This window comes from Loxodonta africana, chromosome X, assembly GCF_030014295.1.
Source record: "Loxodonta africana isolate mLoxAfr1 chromosome X, mLoxAfr1.hap2, whole genome shotgun sequence".
Lineage (NCBI taxonomy): Eukaryota > Metazoa > Chordata > Mammalia > Proboscidea > Elephantidae > Loxodonta > Loxodonta africana.
The window spans coordinates 122,744,056-122,764,336 of record NC_087369.1 but is presented as its reverse complement, the minus strand read 5'-3'; the positions used below and the strand labels follow the sequence as shown (position 1 = coordinate 122,764,336).

Here is a 20,281-nt window from a genome sequence, read left to right as displayed (position 1 = left end):
ACCAAATACGACCAGTTTAGTTTCTGTCAGTTATACCTCAATGAAGCTATTAATAAAAAGCATGTGACAGATCTCTACAATAATGAATTAGGAAAATAATGACGAGGGAAAGGCAAGTTGCAGAATACCACTCTCCCATTTTTGCAAAAGAATAAATGTGTTCATATGTATATTAGAAAATATGGAAAGACAAAATCGGGAGACTACATACCAAAATATTACACGATTCAAAAATATGCTGTATAAGTACATTTATTGACATGGAAGATTTTCACAATATACTGCTAGGGAAAAAGCATGTTACAAACAGCACTGAGAGCATGATTTCATTTAACTGTGTAAAAGTCTTAAAGCGTATAACCCGATACTTTCACACACAGAATCTTTCTCTTTAGCTCAGACCATGGGTTGTACTTCCTGCCATAAGACTTACAGAACTCAGCCACAGGCCAAACTCCTGGGAATACTTTCTGGACCATACAGACTTCCAGAAATCACCATCTTGTGGGTTGAGACAGCTGCCGCTCTGGGTCGACTGTTGGGCCAAACCATCTATTCATCCCAGACTTTTCTCCTGACCTCCAGCCAGGTGGAGCCAAAAGCCTAACTGACATGGCCAGATTGGAGAAATTTAAATGTTAAGAATTGCAAGCCCGGTAGGGACATCATCCACAGCAAAATTGAGCCATTAAAACCAAATAGTTCCTGAGCCTTGAAGACCATCGTGGGAAAAAGTGAAGGGGGACTGTAAGGCAGTGTGGTGAGAGTGGGTTTCGGTATCAGACAAACATGATTACCAGAAAAACAGCTATGGCACCTGCCAGCTGTGGGAATGTAGGAAAAAATTAAACCCCTCGGATTCTCATTGGAGAGTACCCAGATTAATGACTTACAATAAAAAGAAATACTAGTAGCCTATCCAACAGGATCATCGGGAGAAAGAGACAGAAAAAAAAAAAAACCTGTAAAATGTGGTGCCAACAAGTGTCTGACATAGAGTAGGCACTCGGGGAACGTTTCCCCTGTAAACCTCCTTCCTTTCTTTCTGTAAGAGATGACACTGACATAAACCAAATAGCCTGACAATATGAGAACTCCAAATGTGGTACCGAGATAAAAAATTAAATAAACTAACATGACCTTTTGACTGAGACTCAGGTCCGTTTATGTGTTGTAGAATGAGTTGAGTCATGCAGGTGGAATAGGGAAAATAGTTATTCCTTTTACATTAAACAGTCTACACTGTAGCAATCCCTGCTTCCTTTAAGGATCAAGAGGGCACGTTTGGCTACGAGCATATATACGCTGTCGGTACTGGCACTCATATTTCTGTGTGTATATGCCTTATTTCGGCAACTAGACTATAAACTCAAGGGTTTTTTTTTCTTTTGTTTTGCTTTGCTTTTCATTTTTTGCCACATGAAGCCACAAATAGATCTATGTACATACTAATGAACAAGCTAGCTTACTTCCAATGTTGGTTGATGATCTCCTTATGGAAGATGCTACACATCTCCCAAACTAGACAGGATAAAGATCAACAGGTATTTTCGGCTCAAGGGGTAATATTCATTTGATATCCAAATATGATCTAGCTCAAACCCAGAGGCTATCACAAGTAACATCATGTTAAAGATGCAATTTATAATGTGCACATGGTGATAACCACAAGGCTCTTTGGGAACATACAGCCTATTAAAGTTTGGAGATTGTTCCAAGTTTTCTCTTTTATTTCTGGCTCATTTTACGATTTTTCAATAATTGTTTTAACTTCACGGAACACGGCCTTGAGTTCATTATAACTCACGGGATTAACAACTACAATCAATCCCCTTCTGATATGCTTCTTTATATTAACAAATATGGCCACGGCAGTAACAAGATTGGCTTTTGCCTCTTTCTGGTGAAAGATGAGTTTTAATGCTGACAATACCTCAATATTCATCATGTCTCGTGCTGCAATGGGATTTTCAGACATATTCAAAAGTACTTTCAAAACCAGATTTCTGGTTTTATGATTTCCCAGGGATAGCATACGGGAAAGCTCTGGAAGGTAAGCGGCAACAATCAAGTGATGGTTACGGTCAGCACTCAGCTGCCCTAATTCCTTTAATCCAGATCGCTGACCAGGTGAGTTCAAGGGAAAAGACACGGTTTCCTTACACATATGCACAACATGTAATATACTCCTGCGTTGTCTTTGCTCCACAGAAATGGGATTCAGAGTAATTTCAGTCTTTCTTGTCATGTTTGGGAATTGAAAATGGAGCAAGCTTTCAATAACAGTCAGCACACCCATCTCATTAATGAGCTGTTGGGCAAGGGGATGAACCTTGATGATACCCATTGCAATTTGAGCTATTTTATGAATGACAGGATCAGCATTTGACTTAAGTAAGCTAACAAGCTTTTCAAAGTCCTCAGAATTCAGGCGGCATTCCATTTTGCAAGGGCAAGGAAATGGCCTAATCCCATTCAGCTCCCTGATCCTGATCTGCCCTCTGATCTTCTCTATGGCCTGAGTGCAAGTCTCAGAATCAAATGGGTATGCGTCTATAGACTGTAGGCATATGGACGTGCCCTCATGAAGACTGGCTTCTGCCGCAGGCAGGGAACCCGTGTTTTTCTCAGCTGAGGACTGGGCAGTACATGAAACAGGCCTTGTCCTCGACGGGACCTGGTATCCAGATGCCAACGATGCCGGAATTTCAGCAGGGCCGTTGGGCCAGATAGTTACCTCAGACCAGTCCTTGGGCCTATTTCTTTCTTCAATTTCACACGTTACCCGGGGCTTAACTGTCCTGTACAAGGGTCTAGGATTAGGGTCAAAACTAATTTTATCTCCATCCCAGAACCACTTCCAAATAACGACTTTGCTCTCCTCCTCCTCCTCTTCGTAGTCCTCCCACTCCTCCTCTTCATCCTCCTCCCCCTCCTCCTCTTCTTCCTCCTCCTCCCCCTCCTCAGCCCCTGGCCTAGGCTTCCAGCTGGCCCCAGTAGCAGCCTCTATTCCCAACTCCTCAGTATTGATTGAGGCACCAATATCAGTTTCTCCTTCGTCTTTAGCCTTGGTCTGATCACCAGCCTCTTCCCCGTTCCAGAACCAGGAACCGATACTGGCCTCTTCCCCAGCCCAGAACCAGGCATCAGTATCAGTCTCATCTTTGTGTCTGGCCCCAGATACAGCACTCTCCTCAGCCACACAAGAAAAACCAGATACCACAGCGGCCTCATCCTCAGCCCTGGGACCAAAGTCTGTATTCATCTCCTCCCCTGACCTGGCCCAGGATCTAGGCATGGCCTTAGCCACGCCTTTGACCAGAGCCGTAGGCTCTGACAGGGCTCTTGCCTTCATCTCAGTTACAACCTTAGCCTCAGACACTCCCTTCCTCTCTGCTACTGCATCTGTCTCAAACCCTGCCTTGGCCTTGACTATGCCAGTAGCCTCCCTTTCTGCTTCAGCCTTTATGCCGGCCCCTTTCCTAGTTTTAGCATGGGTTCCACTCTTATTCTCAGGCATGGCTCAAGTCTTGTTATGTAGCCCTATTCAATATCGGCCTTAGAACTCAAGGTGTCTCAGGTCAGTGCCTTAACACTCTTTCACTGGGTCAGCCTATAGCCTTGGAAGGAACAGTCAGAGTCAATTGCTGGCTCAACAGTCACAGAGTCCGTGACACACAGCCTCTGTTAATGATACAGACAGAGAGCAGAAGCACATTCAGGCTGGAGGAAGATGACAGCTCCTGGGTGCAGACCTGCTGAGACGGATGGTCTTCTGCCACTCCAAGGCCACCACAGCTACCACTGCAGATGGACCTGAGTTGGAAGAATGAAACGGGGCTTTGAGTCTCTTCCCACTGTACTGCTCTATGCACAAAGTCACATAGAGAGACATGAAAGAGCAGAGACTGTGTGGTACAAGTCGATCAGTGGAGAACCTCCGTCCTCATTTTATCCCTTCCACTCTCTCACTACTCCCAAACAATACCCTGCCCAGGCCCTACACACTCTTTCCTCTGCATCAAACAGGAGCACGGACCATGGGAAAGCTTGCTGAGATCAGAGCAAGAGAGGCTAAGGAGCACCCACAGTCCTTCTGACCCCAAGCTGGTGTACACCACTCCCCTACAGGTCTACCCAAGTAGGCCTCATTCTCACACCAACCTGCCCTGATCTGGTGCGAGGCTCTCCTCCTTCCTTGCTTCCAAAGTAGACAAGCTCTACAGCAGATCCACAGGCAGATCTATGGGCAAGAACACACGGAGTGGTCTCTCAATCCAACAAACATCTGCCTTTCCAAATCTACAGCACTGGTTATACAACATAGCCGACGTCCTTGGACCCTCTTGGCATCACTTCCTTCCCCATTTCCCACCCTAGTATCTACCAATTACTCCGTAGACATGATCCTGGCTCACCAGCCCCCATTTCCTGTACACAAATGGGCGAGGGCAGAGGTGTCTGGAAAGCTGGAAGTCAATGGTCCAAGATGTGATCTGGTCTCACCCGACTGCCAACAGGCAATCCCCACACCCAGTCTACGGGGGTACTCATGTTCATACCCACCTTGGATCCAAGTTAATAGTCTGTCTTCTTTCTTAAGTTCCAAGAGAATGGCTCCCTACAGACATCTATAGGAAAGGGACAGAGGTATTGATAGACAGAAAGACAGGACACAAAAAAGAAGAAACAGAGGGATTAGCAGATGGCCCAACACCCATGACAAGGGTTATAACTTTAGCTTTTATATATTCAAGGCCATGTTAAATGCCTACCACCTGTCTGGTTCTCCTCCAGTGATTCCCCGCCATCTCCCCCACAGACACACAGCCTGTCTGAATACCCCTCCCCTCAACTTTGAAGTCAGCCATTTCCCAGGAGAGGGCACACCTCTTTCCTTGACAAAAACATGAGGTGTAGGAGTGGGTAGTGGAACACGGGCAACTGTATTCAGAAAGCATGCAGAGAAGATAGTGGGAACTATTATTTCAATAATAGCATTATGTGCCCCCTCACCTTCCCCATGTGTTTCATACCTAGATCCTACCTCACTTACCTATGCGAGCCTGCCTACACAGCGGGGGTCCTCAGGAGATGTCCACCTCCCTACTAAAGGAGAGTTCTCCTCCTGGAGAATCAATACATAAAAAGCACTTGGCACATCATAAATTTTAGCTGTTTTTATGTGTCCTTATTGGCCAATTGTATTCTTACAGCCACGAAAAAATATGATACAGGCTGATTTTTATTCACCATCAGTGAAATTTGACGTATTCTATAGGGTAGCTATGAGCTGGAACCGACTCGATGGCAATGGTTTTTTTTTTTGGTGAGTGAGACAAGAAATTTACAAAACTGAATGTAAGGTGGCATCTTATTTTTTGTACATAAAAATATAAATACATGCACACATGTATAAATATATAAATACCTGCATAAGAAATCTTTTGGAAGAATATGATCCTGAAGAAAACATTACCGGGGCTTTTTTGTGGGTGGTATGTGTGGCGCGGTGAATTATAGCCATGTGCCACATAATGTCAGTTCAGGCAATGTCCGACTACATATAGGTCCATGGTCCCATAAAATTATATAGCACCGGGAGGAGGAGCCTGTGGCCCTTCCTGGATTGGAAGGCTACTGGAGGCAGCAAGTGGGTCTGCTGCTACGCTCATGTGAGTTGGCCAATGGGGTCTATGAAATGGGCAGATATGGGGGTGTTGCAGCAATACAGAGATGGGCTGAATCTAGACACATCCCTCTTGCACCCTCTGAGGCACAAAATGCCAATAAGGACTGTTCTGTCTGCCAGCATGAAAGACAGAGGTTGCAGATACCTATGGGGCAGATTTCCTGGGTGGAAGGCCCTGCACATAGCTGGCAAGTTGATTATATTGGACCAATGACACTTGTGGCACCAGGTGGCTACAAATGGGTCCTCACAGGAATAGATAGATACTTACTGTGGACTGGGTTTTGCATATCCTGTGACAGATGCAAATGCCAAAAACACCATTAAGGGATTGGAACAAAAGATACTGTTCCAAGAAACACACTTTACAGCCCACAGGGTGTAGCAACAGGCCAAGAAACATCATAGTAAATGGACATACCATGTTGCACACCACTCTCAGAGTAATGGTTTGATAGAGAATTGGAATGGGCAACTCAAACATTTGTTATCTAAAACAGAGGGAGATAAAGGCATGAAGGGCTGGCTCACATGCTTTCATGAGTATGTGCTCACAGTTAACATGTGGAGGGCAAAGGGAGGATCACCACTGGACAGATTGCTACGCTTCTCTGGGGGATCTGGGGAAGAGGGATTGGGGGAGGACGCTGGTGCCACTGTACAGTTTTTCCCCATGTCACCTAAAATTACTTATTTCCTGCTGGATGCTACAGCCCCAGGACCAGGGATGCAGCTGCAGGCGCTGGAAGCAGGGGTGATCCCTAAGCAAGAGACTGTAATTATACCCCTGAACTTGTATGCCAGAATTCTCAAGGGCCTGATGGGATGGATTGTACCTTCCCCCATCTGGCAAAATTGGGGTTGACAGTGAATACTGCTGTATTGCCTAGTGGCTGAGATAGCCCACTAGTGTTATACCCAGGTAACCCCACCCAACACGAATGGGAGTGGATTGGGGGGGGCACTTGCTAGACTGGTGTTGCTACCAGCAATATGGACTAGCACAGCAGCTAAACCTGATGTTCTTTCCCAAGGTCAACAAGTTTGGGTAAAAATAAGTGACAAATGGAAGGAAGGAGAAATAATAACTGAAGGTAAAGGAAGGAATAAACGGGTAATGCAGTAGGGGAAATCTAACATTATACTGATACCTCAAGAGATACTCAGAGCAAGGGAATAATCTCTCAGGTAAATTTTATCAGAGGCCAGAAAGGGTTAATCTGAGATGACTTTTGGAGAACCTGACCAGAGCAAATGGATACCTCCTGCAGACCTGAATGGCTGCTACCTGAGTAACCTCACCCTGAGTACTCTTTGCCCCACTGAATGACTGATTGTTAATGACTATTTGGGACTCGTAAAATGATTGGGAGTGTGTCATGGATTGAATTGTGCCCCCCAAAATTATCTTTCAACTTGGTTAGGTCATAATTCCCAGTATTGTACGATTGTCTACCATTTTGTCATCTGATGTGATTTTTCTATGTGCCGTAAATCCTATGACTATGAGGTTAATGGGATGGATTAGCAGCAGTTATATTGATGAGATCTACAAGACTAGATAGTGTCTTAAGTCAATCTCTTTTGAGATATAAAAGAGGGAAGTGAGCAGAGAGACAAGGGGACCTTGTACCATCAAGAAAGTAGTGCCAGGAGCAGAGCATGTCGTTTGGACCTGAGTTCTTGCAGGGAGAAGCTCCTAGGCTAAGGGAGCTTAATAACACGGACGTTCCTCCAGAGCCAACGGAGAAAACCTTCCCCTGGAGCTGATGCCATGAATTTGGACTTGTAGCCTACTAGATTGTGAGAGAATAAATTTCTCTTTGTGAAAGCCATCCACTTGTGGTATTTCTGCTACAGGAGCACTAGATGATTAAGACAGAGGGGGAAGTTAATTCTTCAAGTATGAAAGGGCCAGTGGCTGGAAGAGCCGGGGGTGGCCTGCGGTGCAGTGAATTACTTAATATGGCCGTTCTAGCCATAATCTTTGTGACTCCCACACAAGGATATGGTGGGACTATGCAAATAAGGTGCTTATGGTCCATCAAGGGGATTGGACTGCTTGCTGCTAATGCAAATAAGGTGCGTGGAGCACTTGTGGGGGTGGGACCCTGCAAATAAGATATATGAAACCTTAACAAGGAGATTAGCTATCTTTTCCATCCTGCTAGGCTTAAAAGGAGGCACGAGACAGAGAGAGGAGGAGCTGAAACACAGAAAACAGCAAGATGGCTGTGCAGCAGTAGCAAGAGCGATAGCAGCACGAGACTGCAGGAACCAGGAGACTGGCGCCAGACAGCTGAGGTGGGGCTTCCCGACCCACGGAGCTGAGAGTTGTAACACTTGCCCGAGAAGGCCCTGAACAGGTCCCAACAGCAGAGGGCAAGAAGAAGCTATCCCGATCAAGAACTGTATCCTGAGTTGTTCCTCTTACTTCTGAGTTGTTCCTGATTCTGAGTTGTACCCTGTTACTTACCTAATAAACCACTTAACTCTATGTATGGTTTGTGAGTTCTGTAAGATGTTGCAGTAACTTACAAAATCCAGAGACCAGAGGAAGAGTACTAAAGGGAGGAGGAGTAGATGATGTTAGACATGATGGGGTTGTAAGGTACTTTAGAAAAGTTGGACATTTGGGATATCTTTAACCTCTGCCTCATAGGAACCAGTCTGTGTTAATCCTTATAAAAGAAATTATTTAGTATGTTTTGGGGTAGTTATTTTATTTCCTTTTCTATGTTATCTGTTCTTACATCTATTATAAACACCTATTGGTCTTGCAATTATGCGGAATAAAAAAATGGCAGGGAATCCTACGTGTTCTCATCCCCACCCACAGGAAAGCAACTCAGCTTTAGAATGAGGACCATCCCCAAGGTACAGAAAGGGAGACATGATGTCGGGGGAGCCCCTTTCACAGTATAACAAGGCCCAGTTTCTCCATCTTCTAAGTCACACTGATTATTATCAAGATTTTAAATTTATACTTAGTAAACTGACAAAAATCAAACAAACATGGTATGTGTCTCAGGCTGGGTTCTCTAGAGAAGCAAAACCATTAAAGTGTACAAATCTATCTATCTATATATAGATTTAAATCAAGAGAATGGCTCATGAAATTATAGAAGCTGGAATGTCCCAAGTCCATGGGTCAGGATAGAGGCTTCTCCTGATTCACATAGCTGCAGAGGCTGGTGAACCCAAGACTGGCAGGTCAGACAGCAGGGCTATTGCTCACAGGCTGCAGAGATGGGTGAATCCCAAGATCAGCAGGGAAGACAGCAGGTAAGCTGCTAGCTCAAGTCCCAAGAAGTGGAGGTCAGATGAATGGGAGCCAGGTGCAGGATCCAGAGTAAGCAAAAGCCCACGAACCTTGCCAGGAAGTCCACTTATATATTCAATGCAGGCCACACCCCCGAGGAAACTCCCTTTCAACTGATAGCCTACTCACAGCAGATCCCATCATGGAGGTGATCATATTATATCAAATCTCATCCTGGAAGTGATCACATCATCATACGACTGACAAGCTACATCATAACTGCCAAACCACTGAGAATTATGGCCCAGCCAAGGTGACACATAACCTTAATGATCACAGTACCTCGGTTTCTGTTATTGTGCTTTGCCCTGATTAACAGTAAGGTCTTACAAGAGGAGGTAGTGTATACTGTGTACCTGTATGGACTCAGGAGCCACACAGCCTTGTTCAAGTTTTGTCCTCGCAAATTGCTTTGTCTGCCTCAGTTCCACTATGATTAAAGTCGGTTACAAAGCACCTCCTCACAGGCTGTTGTGAGGATTGAATGAGTAAGTATAGCTTTGGCATATACAACAGTGTTGGGCACAGAGGAAGTCAGCAATAAATACTAACCATTTTCAACATTATTTCTATTCTAAAATTGATCGTTAGTGTTTCTACTGCCACTTTTATTATTGTATGGATTTATCTTGATAGACATGGATTGACTTTCATAATATGATGTGTGTTGGAAAAAAGCAGTTCAGAAAATTGTAAGTAATATCATCTCATTGCTGTCCTTAAGTATACAAGTGACATTTACATAGTAAAATTTCTGAAAACAATATCTATATTCAACTCTTAACAGTGGCTACCCATGAGTAGACATTTCACAAGTTTCTAACTACTTTTTTCCTTTCTTGAATTTTCCATTTTTACCTACGTCAAACATGTCTTGGTTTTGGAAGTGAAAAAAATAGTAAGAACAAATAAATATCTCAGCTTGCTATGGGTCGGAATCAACTCGATGGCAACCGGCTTGGTTTTTGGTTTTCTACCCATAAATAGAAGGAGCCCTGGTGCTGCAGTGGTTAAGTGCTTGGCTGCTAACTGAAAGGTTGGCGGTTTGAACCCATCAGCCAATCTGCAGGAGAAAGATGATAGCCAATTAAAAAAACACTCGGAAAAATATTTGTAACTTATATCTCCCACGAAGTGTTGACTCACTTCTATATCAAAGTTTAAAACAGAAAAGCATAAGAATAATTACCCCTTCAAAAACTGTGAGGAATATCAACAGCTAACAGAAAAAATGCAAATTGTCTTTAAACATATATAAAGAGGCTTAAACTTGCTTTTAGTAACAGAGATGCAATTAAAACTACACTAAGGTAATGTTAGGAAGCCCAGGTGGCCCGATGGTTAAGTGCTCAGCTGCTAACCAAAAGGTTGGCAGTTTGAACCCACCAGGTGGTTCCATGGAAGAAAGACCTGGCGATCTGATCGCATAAAGATTACAGCCTAGAAAACATTATGGGACAGTTGTATTCTGTCACAAAGGGTGGCTATGAGTCGGAATCGACTCAACAGCAATGGGTTTAAAGATACGTTGAAGTCCTGACCTCCCATACCTGTGAGCGTGACCTTGTAGGGAAATAGGATCTTTAAAGATATTATTAGTTTACATGAGGTCATACTAGAGTGGGTGGGCCCTAATCCAATATGACTCGTGTCCTTATAAAAAGAAGAGAGGGACACAGAGAGTCATAGAGGAAAGCGGCCACGTACAGTTGGAGGCAGACATTGCAGTGATGTACCTATAAACCAGAGAACACCAAGAATTGCCAGGAACCATTAGAAACTAGGAAGAGGCAAGGAAGGACCTTCCCCTAGAGCCTTCAGAGAGAGCATGTCCCTGCCGACAAGCTGAATTCAGACTTCTAGTCTCTAGAACCGTGAGACAATAACACAAATGCTTTGTGCTCGGCTGCTAATCTACAGGTTGGGGTTCAAACCTCCCCAGTGGCACTGCAGAAGAAAGGCCTGCTGATCTGCTTCCATAAAGATCACAGCCAAGAAAACCCTGTGGAGCAGCTCTACTCTGTAACACATGGGATCACCATAAGTAGGAAGCAGCTCAACGGCAATGGGATGGTCCTCCTGCAAGTTAATCCTTGGTGCATATTTCCCTGAGCCTTGAAAGGTGATTTGCTACACACAGGGTTGAAAGCTAACACTACATATGAGGGACAGACAACTGGATGAGAGATAGGAGATCTACCTAGGCCCCAGTGCCACACCTAACCCAGTAAGTCTAGGGAACCTTGGGTAAGGCACCTGGCCTCATCTGGCCTCACCTGTCCAAGGGGCGCAGAGTAGCCCTGCTCCTAACCAGCAACGCCTCAGGGACAGGGCGGTGGGATTCCCATCTGAAAAAGCGCTCCGAGCTCCTCAAAGGGAATGTAATTCACCATGGAAGTCCAGGGAATGATTTTAACACCCAAGCCATCTACTGCATAGTAACAGTGATGATCACTGCCTTTTCATTTTTATGATTATTAACTTTTTGCTTTACTTACAGAAACATCCTCTGCTACATGGCAAAATCACTACTGAGGCATAGTTTCCACCCAGAGAGCTATGATTGCTGCCTAACATCAACCACCATGGGCTGCCATCATTCAACAAATGCCTTTTTCTTCTTCCTAACTGGACTGGCTAGGAGTACAGTACTGGAGACGTGCTCAGTTCAACCCCTAGCTGTGTCACTTACAAACGGTGTGACTTTGAATACTTTATTTCACCTTGCAGTATCTCAATTGTCTTATCCTGAAAACTAGGATTATATAATACTCACCTATAGAAGAAAAAAAAGATTAAAAAAAATAAATGGTCAGACTGCGGTGGGGAAAACGGTGGACCAGAAGGCGGGAGAGGAGAAGCCGGAGAATCCGCAACGAGCTGGAGCTGCAGGAGGACCTGAAGAAGAAACAGAAAAACCTGTGAAAACTAAGACTGTTTCTTCCAGTAATGGAGTGGAAAGCGCCAGTCACAGAGAATATTGGGAGGGAAAGTGTTACTGGATCATTGCCTGAAAGTAAATTTAGATAAAATTAAATACAGCTGGTTTTGTCATGGGCATTTGTTTTGTTTCAAGCCATAAAGGAGTTTTTGCATTGCTATCAGTAGATACAGATGTTTACCTCTTTAAATGTAACCATTTTTTTGAAATTTTAGGTAAATGAATATTTGATATAGCTCACTTCACCTTAATGGGTCTTGTCTCCCTTCACTAGTCTTCAAAGAACAGCCATTTGCTACCAAAGTAAATCAGTATTTTGAAAATAAAAATAAATGGTCAGGAATAATATTATTCTCAGAATTCTACTACAGAGAACATTGGGACACAGTGAAATGTGGGTTTATCACTGCTTGCCAGTACATTTCCATCTATGCTCTCTGCTAGCTCTGCTATTATGCTAACGTCAGAAGCATGGCGTTCACAGAAAGATGGAGGCAAAGGCAGAAGGAGGAACCAACATTTGCTGAGGTGCACAGATGCCACACACTGTAGGGTTTTATTTTCAGACTTGTTCTCTCCAGATCCTCAAAGCAATGCTCTGGGGCAGGCATCATTACTTCCCTTACAGATGGGGAAATGGGCTCAGAGAGCAAAGTACATTCTCATCTCTAGGGAGTTGTCAAAAGGACACAGAGGGCAACTTGAAGGAGCTTCCACTGGCCACTTTGGGGACAAAACGAACATGAAAACAATGATAGCAATACATGGTAAACCTTTGAGTAAAATAGGAATCTATGAGTTTTACTGATAAAAATTAATACACACATGAATAGATAGGTATACGGATAGATGAGGGAGAAAGGGAAGCTGTAGTCTACATTTGAAGGCTAATTAGTAAATCTAGACAGAATTAGGAAAGCAACACCTGACAACTGTCATAGTTATAAGTGGTTCATGGGAGAATCATAAATGGGGGCTCAGTCTGCACCAAATCCCACAGCAGTCATGGAGCCCTCTGGTACCCACAGAGGCCACGTAAACCCAGGGAAACAACAAGCCTCACTTGGTTCTTAATATCCCCTAGGAACTCAATGGGACCGACATGATGCACATTAACTGCCTCAAGTATTCCTCACCATAAACACCCCCCGCAGCTGCGGCGACACACACACACACACACACACACACACACACGCTCTCTCTCCAGCTGCAGAGATGCACACACATACATGCACACATGATCTCTTCCCCTCTCTGTCCCTTTCCTCCCAAGACCCTCTCTCATCGCCCCTACCTGTGTATGGAAACACCTCCAGGACACCCCTGGAGAAGGACACCAGGCTCCCTCAGGCCGGCAGGGACCACAACAGCCCGTCTCTCTCTCTGACGACACAGCAGGACACCGAGTCCCAAAGCAGGAAATCACCCCTTGGCTCTGGGGCCCCTTGTCTCCCCACACCCACGGCGGAGCACCCACCTCCTCTGCTGAGTCCCAAACACCTGATGGCGGGAACCTGCTCCTCTTACCGGGTCTTGTCCTTCTCTATTGAAAAGTCGTCACGGTCGCCATCTTTATGTCGGTTTCTATGGCAACCGCGAAGCACCGGAAACGCCTCCGCTTAGTTGTCCCCCCCCTTCATCTGTCGCTGAAAGCAGAACACCTGGGCCTTTCAGACCGCCACCTGACACAGCGTTCTAATTAGAGCACTAGACAGGGGGACCCTATGGGGCAGTTCTACTCTGTCCTGTAGGGTCGCTATGAGTCGGAATCAACTCCATAGCAACAGGTTTTAACAGGTACAGACAGGGACCCAGGCGATCGGTGAAGTTTGCCCAATGTGGTGGAAGAAAGCATGCTCCTGTTGTCAGAAATTTTGTTTGCTTCATAAAGAGACCAAAAGCAAACCCGTTGCCATCCCGTAGATCCCGACTCATAGCGACCCTATAGGACAGAGTAGAACTGCCCCATGGGGTTTCCAAGGAGCGGCTGGTGGATTCGAACTGCCGACCTTCTGGTTAGCAGCCGAGCTCAGTGAGGTGTCCCAGGGTTACCTGGCGATAAGCTAGCTCTCTGAGGGTGAGCATATAAAATCACGCACCATGTAAAGCAGTGACCCATCTGTGACAGAAACCTAAGAGACCGTCTACAATCATGTGACTTACTGATCTAGGAACATCTACAAATGCCAGGTAAGGAAGGTGGGAGTTATTTCAGGGAGGCAGGCCTAGAATATTAGAGTCGTTTAGTAGGCAAAAACCCAGTCAATTGAACCATAGGAAGATTTGTCTAATTGCTCAGCTAATGGTCTCAGTTTATGCCTCAGAAAATGCCCCGACATAATACTAGGGTGTGAGAAGGAAGCCTGGTGAGTGAGCATGTGTGTATGCTCCATCCCATTGAAATGGGAAATGTGGGGCCCGAGAACACCATACACTGCTGGAGGAGTACAGATTGGTACACCCTGTTTGCAGAGCCCTTTGGCACCATCTGTTGGGGAAGAAGGAAGTCACAGTAAGCTGTAGCATTCTTAGGTATGGAGCCTAGGGGGGCATGGCTAATGAGAGTAGGATAGTTGAGAAGTCACCTGATTCAATAAATCTCAGAAGCACTATTTTCAGAGGAAAGACAATAAGTTTCAATAAGCGATATAGATAGATATTATACTTACTGTTAAAAATGAGCAAAGAGATTGTGTTTTGTTTAGGAATCTATTCACGTGTACTAAAATATGGAGCAAAGCATGGGAGTTGTAAACAAATTCTGGATGGTAGTTCCTTCTGGGGGTGAGGCAGCCAGAGAGGTTACACAGGGGCATCCACTCTATAATGTTTTACTTCATAACCTTGGTTGTGTGTACATGTTTGCCTATTATACTATTTACTATACATTTTTTAATACATTTTTAGGAACCTGGTGGTGTAGTGGTTAAGAGCTATGGCTGTTACTGAAAAGGTCGGCAGTTCTAATCCACCAGCCACTCCTTGGAAACCCTAGGGCGCAGTTGCACTCTGTCCTATAGTCGCTATGAGTCGGAATCGACTGGATGGCGCTGGTTTAGGATTTTTGTTTTTTATACCTTTTTAGGAGCCCTGATGGTACAGTGGTTAAGAGCTACAGCTGCTAACCAAGAGGTCGGCAGTTCAAATCCACCAGCCGCTCCTTAGAAACCCTATGGGGAAGTTTTACTCTGTCCTATGCGGTCGCTATGAGTTAGAATCAACTCAACAGAAATGCGCTTGGTTTTTGGTTCTGATACCTTTTTAAAAGTCCGAAATAAAACATATTTTATATGAATAAAGGTCAAATGGTCTTTATCCCTGATGAATAATTAGTAACCCGTCATCCATTTAGAAAATGTAGAAAATGCATTCAAATACTGCTATGACTATACTCATAACCTTGAATCCCACCATACAGGGTCAAAACTGCTTCCAGGGGGATATATTTCCTCCCATTTTTATTTATACATGGGATTGCTTGCACGCACACATGCGGGCACACACACACACATTGTATATGTGATGAATATGGATTCTACCTAAATAAAGTGTATTCGTTTTCTCTTGGAGTGTAACCACACCTTAACAACTGAAAGCCCCACCCATTTTTAGCTCACAGTCCTTGGGTCAGAAGTCTGGCACAGTATGGCCATATTCTCTGTTCAAGGTTTTACAAGGCTGCAATCAAGGTGTTGGTGTCAGCCGGGCTGCATGCTCCTCTGGAGGCTCCAGAGAAAAATCGGCTTCCAAGGTCATTCTTGTTGTGGGCAAAATTCATTTCCTGTGGCTATGGGACTGCAGTCCCCTGTCAGATGGGGGATGCTCTCAGCTCCTAGAGGCCGCTCCTATTCCTTGCCGTGTGGACACTTCCATCTTCAAGTCAGCAAAGGCACGTTGAATCCTTCTTGTGCTTTGAGTTTCTGACCTCCCCTCCTGTGTACAGCCAGAGAACTCTCTCTGCTTTTAAGGGACTCATCTGATTAGGTCAAGCCCAGCTGGTTAATCTCTACTTTTGTTGAAGAAGATGATGGTGAAGATGAAATCCTGTCCCTTGGGCCAGGAGGCCTAGCTGTGGAGTCAGATGGATCAGCTGGTCCCTGAGGTGGTGTGGAGGCCCAGACAGAAGCACAAATGTGGCCATCTGGAAAGATGATCCAGAGGGAAGGAAATGAACATATACAAAACAGCTATGGGCAAGAGGCACTGTACATGTTATCATCCTTAATCCTCACAGGTATTCAAGTTAACTATTATCAACCCCATATTTTCTTATTCAGATCAGGGTATGGGAATTAGGAGGTGGTTAAGTAAATCAGAGGAAGAGTCTAGTGAACTGCTCCTGAGCTAAACCTAGAATTACTTATAAGTTCGCCCATTGAGTCCTGAAGCCTCACCTGCTGCAAATGATCTGATCACCCTGGGCACTGGTACTGGATCCTCGCCAGGGTATTGCTAAGTATCAGAGGCTGTGCTAGGTGCTGGGATAACAGAGACAAAGACCCCGTGATTATTCCGTTAGTGATGTGTCCGCTATGTTTCAAGTGCCACTCAGAAAGAGACAGCAGTGTAAGCTCCTTTATTTAGTATCTGGACAGTTATTGTATGACTCCCCACTTCTGCTTCTCACCCTCTTCTCTGTCATCATCCTCTCTCTACTTCACTGTGCACACAGCTGCCCAGAACAGTTTCCCGAATCCAGGTCTGATCTCATCACCCAGATGCTCTCCGAGGCAGCCCACCGCCTCCCAAGAGAACTACAAACTCCTTGCCCCCAGCTGGCGTTCAAAGCTCCCCACTGCATGGGCCCAGCCTGCATTTCCAGCCTCATGTCCTGTGTCCTCCATGCCCCAGTTGAGCCGCCCTGTTGTCTATTATTCCTTTAACACACGCGGGGCCTTCCCAGCACTTTACTACTAATCATAACACAGCACCCACATGGTGTATATACAGGAGGGCGACACTGAGAAATCACGTTCCCACCAGAGTATGAGGGGTGAAAAAGCTATAATAAAAAAAACCCAAAGAAACCAAACCCAGTGCTGTTGAGTTGCTTCCGACTCATAGTGACTCTATAGGACAGAGTAGAACTTCCCCATAGAGTTTCCAAGGAGCACCTGGCAGATTCGAATTGCCGACCTTTAGTTAGCAGCTGTAGCTCTTAACCAGTATGCCACCAGGGTTTCCAAGGCTTTAATAGGGTGTTGTAGTTGGACGATTTATTTTTTCCTTATCTCTCATTTTGTAAACTGTTAACAATAAGCATACATGACTGTGTAATAATAACTGGGAAAATACTCAAATGTGGCGTGAGGGCAGAAATAAACACCCCATCCTTTCTGAATCAGCTTCACATCAGAAGCCAACCCTAAACCAACAAAGGGACTCAGTCATGTCTCAGGTGGCTGCTCACAGTAATTCCTGGATCTGTTCTTTCTCTCTAGCTTTCTCTTTCTCAAAAACTAACTCTCTCTCGTAGATTTTATAATTATTCAAACATATTAATTGCCCCTGACCACTAGGTCCTTTCCTGCCAGGCCCACTGACCTCCCTCCACTGACATCCGGCTTGGACATGTGACTGTTGTGGTTGCAGCACTGCGCTGTAGACTTTTCAGGTCAGTGGCCTTTTGAAAGCGGATCAGCAGACCTTACTTTCGAGGCACCTTTGGTTGGATTTGAACCGCCAGCCTTTCAGTTATCAGTCCAGTGCTTCGCCATTTGCACCGCCCAGGGACTTGCCATGTGACTAGATGTGGCCAGTTGAATCGGGGAGGAAATGGAGTGTGCCCCTTCCAAGCACAAGTGTTAAGAGCCATTGAGGGGTTCCACTAGCACTCTTTCTCCCTTGGTCCCAGCAATGTCCCAGATTTCTTGTAATGTGGTTGAACTCATTTTACCCTCAGTAACACGAGAATAAAAATACCAAACCCATTGCCATCGAGTCGTTTCTGACTCAAAGTGCCCCATAGGGTTTCCAAGGAGCAGCTGGTGGATTCAAACTGCTGCCCTTTTGGTTAACAGCCTAAGCTCTTAACCACTATGCCACCAGGGCTCTGTGAGAATGTAAACATTGAAATGATGACAGGAATGCTTCAGAAGAGGGAGGATAAATGACTTATACATAAAACTGACCTACTAGAAGATCAACTCAAATCACATGTCCTAAAACTGAGTCTGTAGCCACAAGCAGGTAGGGTTCCACCCCACGTCACATAGAAGGAAGTTAGTGGGTTTGGCACTGGTAAACATCTCCTTCCTTTCTCTCCATTGTCCTCTCCAGGAGACCCATCATCATGCTGTGTGCTTCTCTGGGAGCCACAAGAACAACCCAGACACCCAGGTCACGGGCACTCCTGACGTCAACTCTCCAACAGGGGCCCCGAAGGGATAACTAAAGACACACTGATGCTATGGAAATGGGGTGAAAACTCTCCCCTATCCCATCTGCGTTAGACAACTCTATCACACAGAAGTGGCACTGACTTATACACAATGGGAATTTATTTTCCTTCTTGTTGTTATATTTCCAGAAGCTCTTTAGGGCAGAGTTATAATGTTTAGGACTATGTAGGTTAGACAAAAGTCATCTCCAAAGCAGAAGCTAGGAAGTGGGGTGGGAAGGAAACTAACCAGCCAGTGAGAGATACAGGGGAATTTCAGCTTATAAATATACTTTCATATGTTGTTTGAAATCTTGCATTCAGGAAAGAAGTTATTTTACAAATTTGGAAGACAAAATACTCATGAACAAATTGATGACCAAGTAATGTACATACAGGTTCATTTTATTCAGCTTTATGGGGAAACGAAGTAGATAAAAATAATTGTTTGACTGTGTGTGTGTGTGTGTGTGTCTAGGTCTCCTCTAGCTCTCTCACCCCAAATACGCACAGGTGCACCTTTACATTCTGCTCAGACTGTTCACTTCCAGTCTCACTTTTGAATATCCCAGAAAATGAAGGTTACAAAGAGATCATTACCAATGGTTGAAAACTTCCAGAACACTCTGTCTGCTACCATTAAGCCAAAGTCCCAACCTCCATCCTTCTATCCTTCCTGAGGCCCCTGCTCTGACTCTTGGAGTTGCAGTCCTGGGTCTGGCCACCAAGTGGCATTCATTGTTGTTTTTTCTTTTTAAGGAAAAGTGCATTTTGCACAGCTGAACAAACGTCACAAAACGTCTTGTTTGCCATGATATCAATTCGGTTTGAAAAATTCGTATGTATATTAAAGCAGTTACATATTCTCTTGACTCCAACTCTGTCTCATTCATTGATTTGTCTCTTCCCTCATGAGTGTCAGCTAACACGTCCACACTGTAGAGAGGGCCCTGGCAAGAGAGCAGGGGTTCACACTTCGTCACCCCATCCCTACAAAGGCCTCACAGACACTCTCCTGTTCTGTCACCCTTCTCCAGACCACTCTGGACACAGCTGCCAGACCTCGCTGCGACGCCCCCATCCTCTCAGTCACCCCCGCCCGTCAGGCTCTGCGCTGTGTCGCCCTCTGGCACACCATGGTGCGCCACAGCTACCTGGTGTTTCAGCCTCTGGGTGCTCAGAGCATGTGTTTCTATGGTCTTATTTTATGCCTGTACCCTTGTCAGACAGAATCAGAATCATTCTGTACATGGGTTCATAACCTGGGTTTTAAGAGAGGGTAGGGTATTGTGGTTTTTGGTCCTTTTATCAACCCCTCTGCAGAGAGAAGTTTGAGAGTGGAGGTACCTCGGCGCCACCTCGTGACAGAAGCCTGAACTGCAGCCTGAACTGGGCAGAGCAGAAAAGTGGGAGGGAGGGGCTGTGGCCCAAAGCCACCACAGAGAGCTTTCTGGAAGGCTGGGTGGCAAAGGAGGCATATACACAGGGTGCAGGAATACAGAAGGTCTCCAGACGGGAGGTGCATTCTCTTTCTATGCTGAAGAGAAAGCTCTATGTGAGTGGAAGAAAAAGATCCTTTTTCTTTTTTGTGCTTCGAGCCCTCTGGGTAAACAGCTGGATATCTGTATAAGCAAAAATGGATTGATGCCGCTTGTTACCTGTGTAATGTCCTTTTGCACTTACTGTGATGACTGTCTTTCCATGTAAATACATTTCTAGGATAACATTTTTATTACGGGAACGTTTCAAGCTTTTGTGTTTTACATTGACCTGGTGTTACACTGTGTGGAAGCCCAAGTTTATTTCACCAGTACCATCCTGCTGAAAATTCCTTCCTGTATCAGTTTTTCTATTACAAACAGTAGTATACTTAACACCCTTGCTCATATATGAGCAAATATCTTTGTAAACATGTATTTATAAGTTCTTAGAAGTGTTTTTCCCAAA

At 44.9% G+C, this 20,281-nt stretch overlaps 1 protein-coding gene across 1 annotated transcript; it reads right to left on the bottom strand.

The window, feature by feature from the left end:
• Window positions 1-234: 234 nt before the first annotated feature.
• LOC100674678 (G protein-coupled receptor associated sorting protein 3-like) lies at window positions 235-13,687 on the bottom strand. Its single transcript, XM_023541193.2, has 5 exons — window positions 13,433-13,687; window positions 11,791-11,912; window positions 4,567-4,631; window positions 4,165-4,243; window positions 235-3,816 (listed from the first exon to the last, which is right to left on the bottom strand). Exon 5 carries the CDS (start codon window positions 3,518-3,520, stop codon window positions 1,745-1,747), a length of 1,776 nt encoding a protein of 591 aa, XP_023396961.1. The 5' UTR covers window positions 3,521-3,816; window positions 4,165-4,243; window positions 4,567-4,631; window positions 11,791-11,912; window positions 13,433-13,687; the 3' UTR covers window positions 235-1,744.
• Window positions 13,688-20,281: the final 6,594 nt, after the last annotated feature.

What these genes read in the sequence shown, in the direction of transcription:
- LOC100674678 (XM_023541193.2), bottom strand. Translation starts at nt 3,520, where the DNA reads ATGCCTGAGAATAAGAGTGGAACCCATGCTAAAACTAGGAAAGGGGCC.